The 16988-nt window shown below is 44.7% G+C and overlaps 1 protein-coding gene across 3 annotated transcripts in view; it reads left to right on the top strand.

Moving 5' to 3' along the window:
• The window catches only part of LOC141111117 (carotenoid-cleaving dioxygenase, mitochondrial-like), a 122999-nt gene that overhangs the window by 70765 nt on the left and 35246 nt on the right, over window positions 1-16988 (top strand). Inside the window, exons 2-3 of one of the 3 annotated variants that reach the window (XM_073603144.1) lie at window positions 96-297; window positions 15901-16112. In XM_073603144.1, coding sequence (XP_073459245.1) covers window positions 96-297; window positions 15901-16112 — 414 coding nt within the window. The remainder of the gene's footprint in view (window positions 1-95; window positions 298-15900; window positions 16113-16988) is intronic. The other 2 variants (XM_073603145.1, XM_073603146.1) reach the window with 2 other exon arrangements.

The raw sequence follows: 16988 nt of genomic DNA, 5'->3' as shown, positions 1-16988 counted from the left end.
TCCTTTAAAAAATACATATTCCCTAGACTGCATCTGAAAATGTGCTCTTCAAACAAGCGTTAGCAGTGTTACATTTTTTTTTTCCCTCTCCTTAGGTTTGAAGAATTTCTTCAGCCAAGAGAAAAAACAAGTGCGCTTTTCCGAACACGAAGGCAAAGAATGCATTGCACCTTTATTTCAGACTGTACAAGAAATTCCACAACCCATCCCAACCAAAATTACTGGCACAATCCCCAAATGGATCCAGGGTAGTCTGCTGCGAAATGGGCCAGGCAAATTTGAGTTTGGAGACTACAAGTGAGATCAGTATCTGTCTATATAGCATGGCTTAGGATTTATAATGTTATACCAATGGTTTGTTATTTATGCTTATACTGTATATAGAGGTGATGCGCTAAATCACTGCACATCTAGCCAGGGGCGGACTGACAACTCATGAGGCCCCCGGGCAATAGGAGATCCTGGGGCCCCCTGTCCCCGCTCATGTATTCCCACCCACACTCAAGCCACACCCACACAAATCCCCACCTACATTTTGCACTGCCCACACTACATGCGTTCGTCACAGAATTACATTAAAGAAAGTGCAACAACAGGTACCTTTCCAAAATTAAAGTGATTGTAAAAGCTCGTTTTTTGTTTTTTTAAATAACAAACATATCATACTTACCTTCACTGTGCAGCTCGTTTTGCACAGAGTGGCCCCGAACCTCGACATCTGGTGGTGGCTCTCGCGGCTCCTCCCCACATCAGATAACTCCCTAGGAGAAGCGCTCTCCCGGGGGGGGGGGGGGGTTACCTTGCAGGTGGGCTCCCGTGTCCAGCATTTGCGTCTATAGACACATGTTTACATACATGTGCTCATCCTACATAAAGCTTTTCATATAGAGCATGTGCTGGGATCATGGGGGTGCTTTACTTTTTTTTATTATTATTTTTATTAACTTTATATAATTTTCACTGATCACCACTGTAAGGAACATTCTTCTCACTGACCACCAATGTAAGGAACATTCTTCCCACTGACCCCCAATGTAAGGAACATTCTTCTCACTGACCACCAATGTAAGGAACATTCTTCTCACTGACCACCAATGTAAGGAACATTCTTCCCACTGATCACCAATGTAAGGAACATTCTTCTCACTGACCACCAATGTAAGGAACATTCTTCCCACTGACCACCAATGTAAGGAACATTCTTCTCACTGACCACCAATGTAAGGAACATTCTTCTCACTGACCACCAATGTAAGGAACATTCTTCTCACTGACCACCAATGTAAGGAACATTCTTCTCACTGACCACCAATGTAAGGAACATTCTTCTCACTGACCACCAATGTAAGGAACATTCTTCCCACTGATCACCAATGTAAGGAGCATTCTTCATCACCAATGTAAGGTGCATTCTTCCCACTGACCACCAATGTAAGGAACATTCTTCCCACTGACCACCAATGTAAGGAACATTCTTCCCACTGATCACCAATGTAAGGAACATTCTTCTCACTGACCACCAATGTAAGGAACATTCTTCCCACTGACCACCAATGTAAGGAACATTCTTCTCACTGACCACCAATGTAAGGAACATTCTTCTCACTGACCACCAATGTAAGGAACATTCTTCCCACTGACCACCAATGTAAGGAACATTCTTCTCACTGACCACCAATGTAAGGAACATTCTTCCCACTGACCACCAATGTAAGGAACATTCTTCTCACTGATCACCAATGTAAGGAACATTCTTCTCACTGATCACCAATGTAAGGAACATTCTTCCCACTATTTATTGAATCCATATTGAGCACTATATTTGATTGGCTGTTTGCTTCTGCTTAGGCCTGGCACACACGCACAATCACAATCACGCACATGATGATGAAGTCATCATCATGTGCGATTGTGCGTGTTTGCCAGGCCTAAGCAGAAGCAAACAGCCAATCAAATATAGTGCTCAATATGGATTCAATAAATATGCATAGCCATAGATATCATAAATGACTACAGGAAGTAACCAGAGACTGTGAATGCAACTACAGGAGATAACCAGAGACTGGGGATGCAACTACAGGAAATAACCAGACTGCAAATGCGACTACAGGAAATAACCAGACTGCAAATGCGACTACAGGAGATAACCAGACTGCAAATGCGACTACAGGAGATAACCAGACTGCGAATGCGAGTACAGGAGATGACCAGACTGGGGATGCGACTACAGGAGATAACCAGAGGCTGCAAATGCGACTACCGGAAATAACCAGACTGCGAATGCGACTATAGGAAATAACCAGAGGCTGCGGATGCGACTACAGGAAATAACCAGAGGCTGCGAATGCGACTACAGGAAATAACCAGAGGCTGCGAATGCGACTACAGGAAATAACCAGAGACTGGGGATGCGACTACAGGAAATAACCAGACTGCAAATGCGACTACAGGAAATAACCAGAGACTGGGGATGCAACTACAGGAGATAACCAGAGACTGGGGATGCGACTACAGGAGATAACCAGACTGCAAATGCGACTACAGGAGATAACCAGACTGCGAATGCGACTACAGGAGATGACCAGACTGGGGATGCGACTACAGGAGATAACCAGAGGCTGCAAATGCGACTACCGGAAATAACCAGACTGCGAATGCGACTATAAGAAATAACCAGAGGCTGCGAATGCGACTACAGGAAATAACCAGAGACTGGGGATGCAACTACAGGAAATAACCAGAGACTGGGGATGCGACTACAGGAGATAACCAGACTGCGAATGCGACTACAGGAAAAAAACAGACTGCGAATGCGACTACAGGAGATAACCAGAGGCTGCAAATGCGACTACAGGAAATAACCAGAGACTGGGGATGCAACTACAGGAGATAACCAGAGACTGCGAATGCGACTACAGGAGATAACCAGAGACTGCGAATGCGACTACAGGAAATAACCAGAGACTGGGGATGCGACTACAGGAAATAACCAGACTGCAAATGCGACTACAGGAAATAACCGGGAGACTGGGGATGCAACTACAGGAGATAACCAGAGACTGGGGATGCAACTACAGGAGATAACCAGACTGCAAATGCGACTACAGGAGATAACCAGACTGCGAATGCGACTACAGGAGATGACCAGACTGGGGATGCGACTACAGGAGATAACCAGAGGCTGCAAATGCGACTACCGGAAATAACCAGACTGCGAATGCGACTACAGGAAATAACCAGAGACTGGGGATGCAACTACAGGAAATAACCAGAGACTGGGGATGCGACTACAGGAGATAACCAGACTGCGAATGCGACTACAGGAAATAACCAGACTGCGAATGCGACTACAGGAGATAACCAGAGGCTGCAAATGCGACTACAGGAAATAACCAGAGACTGGGGATGCAACTACAGGAGATAACCAGAGACTGCGAATGCGACTACAGGAGATAACCAGAGACTGCGAATGCGACTACAGGAAATAACCAGAGACTGGGGATGCGACTACAGGAAATAACCAGACTGCAAATGCGACTACAGGAAATAACCGGGAGACTGGGGATGCAACTACAGGAGATAACCAGAGACTGGGGATGCGACTACAGGAGATAACCAGACTGCAAATGCGACTACAGGAGATAACCAGACTGCGAATGCGACTACAGGAGATGACCAGACCGGGGATGCGACTACAGGAGATAACCAGAGGCTGCAAATGCGACTACCGGAAATAACCAGACTGCGAATGCGACTATAGGAAATAACCAGAGGCTGCGAATGCGACTACAGGAAATAACCAGAGACTGGGGATGCAACTACAGGAAATAACCAGAGACTGGGGATGCGACTACAGGAGATAACCAGACTGCGAATGCGACTACAGGAAATAACCAGACTGCGAATGCGACTACAGGAGATGACCAGAGGCTGCAAATGCGACTACAGGAAATAACCAAAGACTGGGGATGCAACTACAGGAGATAACCAGAGACTGCGAATGTGACTACAGGAAATAACCAGAGACTGGGATTGCGACTACAGGAAATAACCAGAGACTGGGATTGCGACTACAGGAGATAACCAGACTGCAAATGCGACTACAGGAAATAACCAGAGACTGCGAATGCAACTACAGGAAATAACCAGAGACTGCGAATGCAACTACAGGAAATAACCAGACTGCGAATGCGACTACAGGAAATAACCAGACTGCGAATGCGACTACAGGAAATAACCAGAGACTGCGAATGCGACTACAGGAAATAACCAGACTGCGAATGCGACTACAGGAAATAACCAGACTGCGAATGCGACTACAGGAAATAACCAGACTGCGAATGCGACTACAGGAGATGACCAGGTAGCCAGTTTTAAAATGTAAACTTTCAGCAATGCACAGCTATACAGGGGGGTAAACAACATTTCCAGGGATGGTTTAGCAAAAAAAAAGGGGTCTACAGGCCGTTTATATAATGTAGGCAGAAGGACCTACCTGACCATTCGGGCTCACCTCCCGCTCTCAGAGGTCCGGGGGCGGAGTTTTCGTCGGTAGGGGGCGGAGCTTTCGTCTGTAAGGGGCGGAGCTTTCGTCGGTAGGGGCGGGGCTTTCATTGTTAGGGGCGGAGCTTTCGTCTGTAGGGGCGGGGATTTTTATGGTCCAGAGCGGAGCTCTCAGAAGTGCAGGAGAGACGCTCAGACTCAGACTACATGAGGAGAGGAGGGGCGGGGCAGGGCAGGGTCAGAGCGTCAGTGGAGTTCCCTGCCCCACCCCTCCCTGCTGACAGAGCCTCTCTCAGCCTAAGCCGAGGTCTGCTCGGGCAGCGGGCTGGCCGCGGTGCTGGGAGCTGTAAAAATCCAGGAGGACGGGGTTTTCATGCGGTGCGGCGGGCGGCTTTTTTCCGCTGCTGACTGAGCCGCTCATGGGGCCCCTCCTGACGTCGGGCCCTCGGTCGGCGACCGAGTGACCGAATGGTCAGTCCGCCCCTGCATCTAGCCCACTCTGACCTAAAACTTTAAGGCTAACAAAGTTCACCTTTTTAAAACAAATAATAAATGCACATCTTTTTGCAGGTAAAACATTGTGCATTTTAAAAAAAATTAGGATCCTGTAAAGCATTGCACCCACGATCAGCAGATTGCGGTGCAATGCATGGCTCCTGCAGACTGTCTGTGTGGCTGTCTGAATGTACCTCACATGGGCAGGCAGTTACTGAATGGCAGGAAGATCAATCAACAACTAGAACGCTCACCAGCGCCCTCGTAGTTCATTGGGAGCTACAAGCCGTCAGCTGCAATGGTGATAGTTTTCTCATTCACAAAACTCAATGAATGAAGTGGCTGAGAGGCGGAACCCCGCACAGCTGCGCTCTTTTTAAATTGTGACAGCAGGTGCAGGGAGAAGATCACCTGGCCCACTGTCACAATGAGGGCTTGGGATGGGGGCAAGCCCAGATTAACATAGGGACTATTAGAGCTGCAGCTCCAGGCACCTACCTTCATATAGGCCCGGTTGCCAAAAAAGAACAGGTCGCGGCGCGGGGACTCCAAGGAGGGAATGTTATTTACATGTACACTGTATGACAAGCTCAGCTCTATATGGGAGGGGGTGGGGTTTAATAGTCATGTGACATGCTTCCCCCTCTTCCCCTAACCTGCACTATATTCACACCCATCAGCACCTAACTTGTACCTGCCCAGCACACCATTGGCAAATCGGGAAGCTGCAAGGCAGAATGCCTGCCCATATTCTGTCCTGCTCCTACAGATAAGTGGGGAAGTGGGGTTACCAGAGGCAAAAGACTGCACTAGGCTAAAAGGGCTCATAGCCGGTGCTACATTAATGTCTAATTTACTCCTTCTGAATGCCCCATTAGAGCCTGCCTTGCGCCTAACTTGCACCTCTAGCGCCCTTTCTCATTTCTCTCTCTCACTATAGCTGAAAAACCCCACCCACCCACCTTTAGAATCCGAGCACTGCCCCTAGAATTGAATATAGACAGAGATTTCTTGCTGATCTTCCTGATTTGCTAAAAGTCCTTTGAGGCGGTGCTCTAGTTTTAGAGGTGGTGGCTGGGGTTTGACGGCATTGGTGAAAGGATCAGAATGGAATGCTATAGGGGGAAATTAGACACTAATGGGGTGCAGGGTGCCAATATTCTAGACGCTAATGGGGAAAAACTTAGACATTAATAGGGCACCAGACATGTATCCTAATTGCTCAATCAGGCCATGCTTGTCCCCCAACACCCCGCTCTGCCTCCCCAACTTTCATTGTAGCTGACAAACCCCCGCCCACCACCCCTAGTAGCTAAGTGCTGCACCTGGGGGAGAATACAGGCGAGAATTCTACTTTGCAGGCTATCTCTGGCTAGCAAGGCCGGAGAGACCAGACTGGAGTATCGGGCTCCATCTTCTCCATCACTAGGTGTACTGTGTGGTTTGGGATATGCTGAGCAGTGAGGTGATGGCTGAAGGTGCTGCAGGGTGGACTGACCATTTATCAAGAGTCTCACAATAGAGGACATACTGACCACCACCCCCCCTCACTCTCCAACCCCCATGTCTCCTTCACCACCTCTCCGTCATAACACACATCAAAGATGCCACATGGCAAAAGGCCATTTGCCATGTGACATCAACAAACTGTGAACAAACTTTGAAATTTTGTATTTAAATGAACAGTTTCCCTGTTCACGTTTAGCCACATCAGTATCTTTTAAAGATTTTACCTGTTTTAATATAGAAAAATATTAAAATTTAGTTTTTAGATCAGTGCAGGGTGATTTAGCCTCGGTTCACACCAGAGGCGGCACGCCTTGCAGGTCGCCTCACCGAGGCGACCTGCACATGACTGCTGGGGCGACTTGCAAAACGACTTCTGTATAGAAGTCTATGCAAGTCTATGCAAGTCGCCCCCAAAGTCGTACAGGAACCTCTTTCTAAGTCGGAGCGACTTGCGTCGCTCCGATTAGAACGGTTCCATTGTACTGAACGGGACGCTACTTGTCAGGCGACCTAGGTCGCCTGACAAGTCGTCCCAGTGTGAACCGAGCCTTAGGGTATCACCTCTGTTTTTGATACACATGTATATGTATGTTTCCTAAATAAGTGACCAATGCTAAATTGTTTTTGGATTATCAGGCTGTTGCGTTTGTAGTTGCATATACAGTATCTCACAAAAGTGAGTATACCCCTCACATTTTTGTAAATATTTGATTATATCTTCATGTGACAACACTGAATAAATGACACTTTGCTACAATGTAAAGTAGTGAGTGTACAGCTTGTATAACAGTGTAAATTTGCTGTCCCCCCAAAATAACTCAAAACACAGCCATTAATGTCTAAGCCGCTGGCAACAAAAGTGAGTACACCCCTAAGTGAAAATGTCCAAATTGGACCCAAAGTGTCAATATTTTGTGTGGCCACCATTATTTTCCAGCACTGCCTTAACCCTCTTGGGCATGGATTTCACCAGAGCTTCACAGGTTGCCACTGGAGTCCTCTTCCACTCCTCCATGACAACATCATGGAGGTTAGAGATCTTGCACTCCTCCACCTTCCGTTTAAGGATACCCCACAGATGCTCAATAGGGTTTCGGTCTGGAGGCATGCTTGGCCAGTCCATCACCTTTACCCTCAGCTTCTTTAGCAAAGCAGTGGTCGTCTTGGAGGTGTTTGGGGTCATTATCATGCTGGAACCTGAAGGGAGGGGATCATGCTCTGCTTCAGTATGTCACAGTACATGTTGGCATTCATGGTTTGGAGCTGCCATACTGCTGCGGACTTACCAGCATACTTTCATTCCAGCACTACACCAACCCAATTCCAGCTCTCAAGACTGGGCTGCAGATGAACTGGGATCCCCCACCCTGCACAACCAGGCACACCAAATTTTCACAGGTACTCCAGAGTCAGGACAGTCCGTGACTTTGTTTTTGTTGTTTATTAGAGGGTTAATAACTTGGATATGGAAGGGAGGTTATGGGATGCCCACAACAACGATCACGTGACCGGCCGGCCCTCTCCTCCTTTCATCCCGACTGACGTCAGCGGGGGAATCTCAGCCCCACCCACTGCATCTGTCAGGCGGGCAGAGGAGAGATACGGAACCGCTCTGAAATACTTTCAAGAAGGCATTTTTTTTTAATAAAACACAGAGACAGGAGCGCCTGGACACAGAGGATTATGTAAAGTTATATTAGTGGGTTAACAACCACTTTAGGCTGACCATATAAAGTAAAAAGTTGAAGAAATATCTGCGCTATGATAAACAAAAATACCGTACAGCAGCTGAGCACTATAACCCAGATAGTAGGCACATAAGCAAAAATGTAGCAAAAAGTGCAATATCCATGGTGTGAACCATAAACATGAAAATAAATAAAACAGTCAGTAAAGTGCACAACAACATTTGATTACACATACAAACAAAAGAATGTGCCACTCCATGAGCTTAGAAATTGATCTGGTTTATTTGTTATACTTTAAGAATAATTGCTTTGCACAAAAAATACTCACACAGGTGCTGCTCTGCACAGCCCCCAAGAGGATGCAGCTTAGCATTCAATCCCAAGAGCAGGACACTGTATATTTAAAAATGTTTTTCATCATCAATAGTAAAAGTACCAGTACAGTATTCATTTTTTAAATCATGAAATGGTTGATACTATCCACCCTGTGCCATACACCCCATCATCTTCCTGCCTCACTTTACAGATAACCTTACAGATAACCATTGACCTTACAGAATTATAATGCTTGTTTATTTTTAGAAATATGTATATAAACAACACAAAGTAAACGTGCACAAGAATAAAAAAATAAATATTAAAACAGCAAACACAAATAAAAATTATCCCTTCTAATAATGACTTGCTTAAATTACCAGTGTTGCGCTAAATCAGTAAACAAACTCTATTAATCAAATAAACATACTGAATGCATATGTACAGTACCACTATATTAATTCAATAAAATACAAACCATGGGGTTGATTTACTAACGGCAAATAGACTGTGCATTTTGCAAAGTGCAGTTGCTCCATAGCTTAGTACATGATTGGATGATGGAAGTCAGCTGAGCCTTTGCTCATTTACTAAGCTCTGGAGCAACTGCACTTGCATAGTGCATAGTCTATTTGCCTTTAGTAAATAAACCCCCTAGTGTCCATCAAATGAAGTGAATAAGGTTCTCCAAATAAAGGAAATACCCCTTTAAATGTGCCAAGTGTGAAGATTTTTATCCTTCTTATTCCCAAAAGGTGTTGACAGAATTCACCATCACCAAAACTAGTAAAGATTTGCGCTTACCAAACCGCGATGATCCCCTTACACAGAGTCGTCGACAAAGCTCAACTGACATGCACCGAAAATCATGATGTCCCAAAGATAGTGCTTTCAAAACCAGACAAGCAAACAAATGCTCCTCATATTGTAGTAACTCAAATCACAAATTTATTTAATTAGAGTCACACTTGCATAGCTAATATAATATGCGCATATAGTTTAAAATCGCCCAGCCAGTGGATTCCTAATACTCCTGGTTAAATTCCAGTTTCCTTCCAGGACACAATTAAGTCAATGGGAGGCTCCTACCTACGTCTTTCATCATCAAAAGACGTCTTCTGTTTATTCTTGGCACATGGGATTCTACACTTAAAAATTAACTTCTTTTTTTTTTTAAGTCAACGCCTACAAAAATGGTAGTTGCTAACGTCTAAAAATCAGGTACTTACCAGTGCTTGGGGTCCAGTACTGACTTCCTGCAGCTGGTTCTTCTCACCGCTGCGGTTCCCTGATACTGTCACTTTTGATAGAGAGCCAGTTGTGGCTTTTTGAGGAACAACAGATGCGGGTTCGGACACTATTTCGTGAATGGTCCTGCAGCATCCTGAAACATATGATATGTTCCAGAAGCCTTCAGGAGGGGAGCCGGCGAGACAAGGAATGCAAACCTCATATACTTGGATTGCGGAAGTATGGAACAACTGCCAACAAAAGAAGGAAAAAGAAAATTGTTGGGACTTTGTATGAGGCCATGGCCATCCAGTACATAGGTCTCCATCCCTGATTAAATGAAAAGAAATTTGTGTTTATGTCACTGTGTGCCACCTGCGATCCATGTTGCGGCAGCTGGCACCCTGTGATTGGGTGAATGTGGTCATGTGATGCGGCGGGGCTGACCAGTCCTTAAACGCGGGTGGCGCATGCGCGTAGGCTGCTCCTGGAGTCCTGCTTCTGTAAGCCGCCGTTGTCTTCTCCTCCACCCTTCTGCCTGACCGCGCCGGATCTGGAAGTGCAGTGGGACTTCATCTGGAGTCATTCCCTGTCGGCAGTGTGACAGCATACAGTGAGTGGTCGATGGAGAACAAAAAAAGAGGTGAGTGTGTGTGAGTCTATGAGGGAGCCATCTCAGGTGGGAGCAGCCGCAGGTAAGCAGCAGTTAGGGAGAGCATGTAAGGGGTTAAATTATGAATCCTGCTAGGTATTTGGCATGTCGAATGCCCTGAGGGATGGAGTGGGTCTGTGGGTGCTGCATTCATGGCAATACGGTGGGTGCTGCATTCATGGCAATATGGTGGGTGCTGTATTCATGGCAATACGGTGGGTGCTGCATTCATGGCAATGGAGTGCAGCATTCATGGCAATGGAGTGTGTGCTGCATTCATGGCAATGGAGTAGGTGTTGCATTAATGGCAATACGGTGGGTGCTGCATTCATGGCAATACGGTAGGTGCTGCATTCATTGCAATATGGTGGGTGCTGCATTCATGGCAATACGGTGGGTGCTGCATTCATGGCAATGGAGTGGGTGCTGCATTCATGGCAATGGAGTGGGTGCTGCATTCATGGCAATACGGTGGGTGCTGCATTCATGGAAATGGAGTGGGTGCTGCATTCATGGCAATATGGTGGGTGCTGCATTCATGGCAATGGAGTGGGTGCTGCATTCATGGCAATGGAGTGGGTGCTGCATTCATGGCAATGGAGTGGGTGCTGCATTCATGGCAATACGGTGGGTGCTGCATTCATGGCAATACGGTAGGTGCTGCATTCATTGCAATATGGTGGGTGCTGCATTCATGGCAATACGGTGGGTGCTGCATTCATGGCAATGGAGTGGGTGCTGCATTCATGGCAATGGAGTGGGTGCTGCATTCATGGCAATACGGTGGGTGCTGCATTCATGGAAATGGAGTGGGTGCTGCATTCATGGCAATACGGTGGGTGCTGCATTCATGTCAATATGGCGGGTGCTGCATTCAAAATTGAATTAAAATTAAAGTAAATTGATATAAAAAAACTAGCAACTGGAAATTCTAACTCTTAATGGGGGGGGGTGCCGGGGGGGGCGATACAGATTCTCGCCAAGGGCGCTGGAGACCATAGGTACTCCTCTGCTTCTGCACTAAAATAAAACTACCTGCCTGCTCATAGTCTTCTGTAGACTGTATAATGAGCTGCACAATTGCAGCTCTGTTTTCATTCGGGAATGCTGGGATGACTGCACTCTTGAACATGCACAGAAGTGTCATCATCCAGCCCCAGTCAATGAAGATGACTTCAGCCTGGCAAACTAAAGAATATGCTGGCACTGGTGAAGGACGCCAGACCGTTAAAGAAAGGGTAAGTACTGGAACTTAAAGCAGAATGTTAACCATAACAACTTGAAAAAAAATATAATGTTCTTTAGCAAGGAACATACAGTATCTCACAAAAGTGAGTACACCCCTCACTTTTTTGAAAATATTTATTTCATGTGACAACACTGAAGAAATTACACTTTGCTACAATGTGAAGTAGTGAGTGTACAGCTTGTATAACAGTGTACATTTGCTGCCCCCTCAAAATAACTCAACACACAGCCATTAATGTCTAAACCGCTGGCAACAAAAGTGAGTACACCCCTAAGTGAAAATGTCCAGATTGGGCCCAAAATGTCAATATTGTGTGTGTGGTCACCATTATTTTCCAGCACTGTCTTAACCCTCTTGGGTATGGCGTTCACCAGAGCTTCACAGGTTGCCACTGGAGTCCTCTTCCACTCCTCCATGACGACATCACAGAGCTGGTGGATGTTAGAGACCTTTCGCTCCCCCACCTGCCATTTGAGGATGCCCCACAGATGCTCAATAGGGTTTAGGTCTGAAGACATGCTCGGCCAGTCTATCATCTTTAACCTCAGTTTCTTTAGCAAGGCAGTGGTCGTCTTGGAGGTGTGTTTGGGGTCGTTATCATGTTGGAATACTGCCCTGCGGCCCAGTCTCTGAAGGGAGGGGATCATGCTCTGCTTCTGTAAGTCACAGTACATGTTGTCATTCATGGTTTTCTCAATGAACTGTAGCTCCCCAGTGCCAGCAGCACTCATGTAGCCCCAGACCATAACACTCCCACCACCATGCTTGACTGTAGGCAAGACACACTTGTCTTTGTACTCCTCACCTGGTTGCCGCCACACATGATTGACACCATCTGAACCAAATAAGTTTATCTTGGTCTCATCAGACCACAGGACATGGTTCCAGTAATTCATATACTTTGTCTTCTTGTCTTCAGCAAACTGTTTGCAGGCTTTCTTGTGCATCATCTTTTATAAGAGGCTTCCTTCTGGGATGACAGCCATGCAGACCAATTTGATGCAGTGTGCGGCGTATGGTCTGAGCACTGACAGGCTGACCCCACCCCCACCCCTTCAACCTCTGCAGCAATTCTGGCAGCACTTATACATATATTTCCCAAAGACAACCTCTGGATATGATGCTGAGCACGTGCACTCAACCTCTTTGGTTGACCATTGTGAGGCCTGTTCTGAGTGGAACCTGTCCTGTTAAACCGCTGTATGATCTTGCCCACCGTGCTGCAGCTCAGTTTCAGGGTCTTGGCAATCTTCTTATAGACTAGGCTATCTTTATGTAGAGCAACAATTCATTTTTTTTAGATCCTCAGAGTTCTTTGAAATGAGGTGCCATGTTGAACTTCCAGTGACCAGTATGAGAGAGTGGGAGCAAGAACACCAAATTTTACACACCTGCTTCCCATTCACACCCGAGTCACGTGACACCGGGAAGGGAAAATGGCTAATTGGGCCCAATTTAGACATTTTCACTTAGGGGTGTACTCACTTTTTTTGCCAGCGGTTTAGACATTAATGGCTGTGTGTTGAGTTATTTTGAGGGGACAGCAAATTTACACTGTTATACAAGCTGTACACTCACTACTTTACATTGTAGCTAAGTGTCATTTCCTCAGTGTTGTTACTTGAAAAGATATAATAAAATATTTACAAAAATGTGAGATGTACTCACTTTGGTGAGATACTGTACATTCCACATTAATAACTATGCTACCAAAATTAGTGTGTGCTGCAAATTGCCTCCAGCATTGCTCCTGTTCCTTCTTGCTGGAGGCTGCCATTTTGCTGAAGCCCAAAGCCCCAGCAGTAAATCATAAAGCGGAACTAAACCCATCGATTTACCGGTTTCAAAAAACTGTTATATTCCTGGAATGTGGAAATGCAAACTGTCACATTTGATTGTGTCCTCAACCAAACTGTCAAACCATCAAATGGCTGGTTTCATATCTAATCACATGTGCAGCACCACGGCAGTTGCAGATCAAACAGAAGCAGCATCCTTGGCTGTAAAGGATAGGAGGGTTTATTTCCACTTTAAGGCTGTCAGTAGATTGGCCTCTACAAACTCAGCAGTGCCTAAAAATGGAGAGCAACTGAGCATGTGCAAAGCAGGGTGAGATTGTGTATCACTGGATTTTAAACAGTATAGATACTGATTTTTGATATTTTACCAAGCTATACCTGTAAAAGGGGCCAGCCTGAAGGGATCTAGCAGGACTTAATTTTCTGACTAAAGTTCCACTTTAAGTTGCTATTATTTAATAAATTCATTTGTTACTGGTACTAATGATCTTGAACAATTGTTTACAGTGTTGAGAATGTCCCCCCTAGTTTTGAATATAATAAGTAAGGGTTAAAAAGGGTTAAAAAGATGTCTTACAATAGGGAGCCCTGTTATGGTGACAGCTGAGAAAGGTGAAGATATCAATTCAGTTTCTGCTGCTACAGAAAAATGGCAACCAATTGCACACAGGGTGCCGACTCACTGTGATCTCAACGATTAAGCCCACTAGGGGTTGAAACACATCTGAGGAACCTCTCCTGTGGATGAAGAGGAGAATTGAGGCCATCTTACACTAGTTGGTTTATTTTTGGTTACAGTGAGTTGGCGCCCTGTGTGCGATCGGTTGCCATTGTTCTGTAGCACACTGTAGCTTAACAAGGTGTTTCATACGATCTGCGGCAGTTCATGTCATGTTGGCTAATATCAGTGACAGGAGCATTAGAGCGGTACTTTTTTTGTTTGTCTACATCCATCTGCTGCAATCCACTCTTTGGATGACATAACCAGGTCCTGCACCACCATCGTGGTCCTCTTTAGCTGTTTGCCTGTACTGGGTTCAGACAGGCAGTTTCCAATGATATGCCAGGCCCTTCCACTGGTCGCATTGTGTGCCCGGTCTTACAGCCCCCATGAGAGATGTGACATGAGTATCACAGGAGACTGCAGAACCAGGAAAACGTCATTCTAGTCTAGACCAAAATGGTGGCAGGGACTGGGGTGGTGTGGGGTGGGGCTGGAAGAAAAAAGTGTGAAAATGTATTTTGTAGGCATGTGCAATTTGTTTCGTTCCGAATTCGTTTTTTAACGAATTTCGACAAATTCGTTAATTCGGGAATATCCGAATTAACGAAAACCCGTTTAACGAATTTTTTCCGAATATTCGTAAATTCGATAAAATTGGACATTCGTGAATTCGGGCATTCGTACATTCGCAATGTACATTCGTACATTCGTAAATTAGTGAATTCGTAAATTTGTAAATTTGAAAATTCGGAAATCTGAAATAATAGTTAACTAATAATAACTTAACTATTAGTAATTACTAGTAACTTTTAAATCATAGGTATTGTAATTTCCTTTGAAATTTGGCTGTTAGTGAATGTAACACATACAAATTTATCCGAAGTTATGAATGATCCGAAAAAACGGAATGGAACGTAATGAATTAATAATAATAAATAACAATAATAATAATAACAACGTTTTATTATTATTATTATTTATTATTAATTTGTTCTGTTCCATTTGTTTAGATGCAGCATTCGTTTTGGATAATTCGTAACTTCGGATAAATTCGTATTTGTTACATTCACTGACAGTCAAATTTGAAAGGAAATTACAATACCTATAATTTAATAGTTAGTTACTATTTCAGATTTTTGAATTTTCGGGTTTTTGGATTTTCAAACTTCGAATTTACAAATTTCCGAATTTTCTGATTTACAAATGTACGATTTTACGAATTTACGAATGTACAAATTTACAAATGTACAAATGTAAAAATGTACAAATGTACGAATGAACGAATGTACGAATGAGCGAATGTTCGAATTTACGAATGTACGAATGAGCGAATGTTCGAATTTACGAATGTACGAATGAACGCATTTACGAATTTACGAATGAACGAATTTACGAATCGCGATCATAACGAATGACCCGAAAAACGAAAAAAACAATAAACTAATGAAACGAAAACGAAAATGAACGAATTTTTTGGCTGTGCACATGTCTATTTTGTAATTGCAGAAGAGATGGGTAAAGTTTAAACAGGGTAAAGTTTAAGCTTCCTTTTGTGAGCTAATTCATGAAATTCAGATAAAACACACTGCTCTTGGGATTGGTTGTTGATTTGGATAATAAAACATAGAGAACAGCATTTATTAAAACAAATCAAAAAGGGTATTTGTGTTTTATGGTTTCTAAAAAGAAGTAAACATATATTGATAATGCTTTTAAATGTGAACTTTTTTCACTAGTTTTAACCACTGGTTCGATGGCATGGCCCTTATGCACAAATTTGCAATTGTAGACGGAAAAGTAACCTACATGAGCAAGTTCCTTGAAAGCAATGCGTTCAAGTCCAATGAAAGCGAGAACAGAATTGTAGTGTCTGAATTTGGAACTTTGGCTATACCAGATCCCTGTAAGAGTTTGTTTCAGCGCTTCACATCAATGTTTGAGATGTCAGGTAAGTTATGTTCTTAATATTTATGTGACAAAATGTGTATGTATGTATGTATGTATGTTTGTATGACCGTCCTAGTTAGTCTGCTAGGCAAATTTGTTTTTTGGATTCTGCTGTAATCACAGGATCAGTGATAAATTGGTTTGGTTTGCTCAGAGCGTCACAGGCTGAGAGTTTGCTAACTTCCTCCTGCCTCTAGAAGAATTTTCTAAAGCTTAGGATGGGGGGATTCAAACGTCCAATTAGAATTTTCAGCAAGGCCTAGCCAATCCCTGGGGAGGTGTGCCCAGATGGAGCTAGGTTGCTGTTAAAGTGACTGTAAAGTCTTGTGGATTTACACAAAGCAGCCCGGATCCCCTTCTCGGGTCCCTTTTCGGTGCTCCTGGCCCCTCCCTCCTGTTAAGTGCCCCCATAGCAAGCAGCTTGCTATGGGGGCACCCAAGCTGAGTCACAGCTCCCTGTGTCCATTCAAACATGGAGCCGTGGCCCCACCTCCTTTCTCTCCTCATTGGCTGACTGACTTTGACAGCAGCAGAAGCCAATGGCGCCGTGCTGCTGTCTCAGCCAATGAGAAGGGGAGTCCCGGGCAGCTGAGACAGTCCTGCAACATCGCTAGATCTAGATGGGCACAGGTAAGTATTAGGGGGGCTGATGGGAGCTGCTGCACACAGATGGCTTTTTATCTTAATGCATAGAATTAATTTAGATAAAAAATCTTCTGCCTTTACAACCCCTTTAAATCGTCTGAACCCCAGAGGAGATTGCCTTTTGTTACCTGGTGGGAATTGATCTGTGAGTAGAGAGGAGAGGGACTGCCAGCCCCTGAAGTCTTATGAACTGAATGCTGGACCACTTTGTAAGGGGCAGCACCCATGTAAT

This window comes from Aquarana catesbeiana, linkage group LG10 (genome assembly GCF_042186555.1).
Source record: "Aquarana catesbeiana isolate 2022-GZ linkage group LG10, ASM4218655v1, whole genome shotgun sequence".
Lineage (NCBI taxonomy): Eukaryota > Metazoa > Chordata > Amphibia > Anura > Ranidae > Aquarana > Aquarana catesbeiana.
This window is presented reverse-complemented; position numbering and strand designations above follow the sequence as displayed.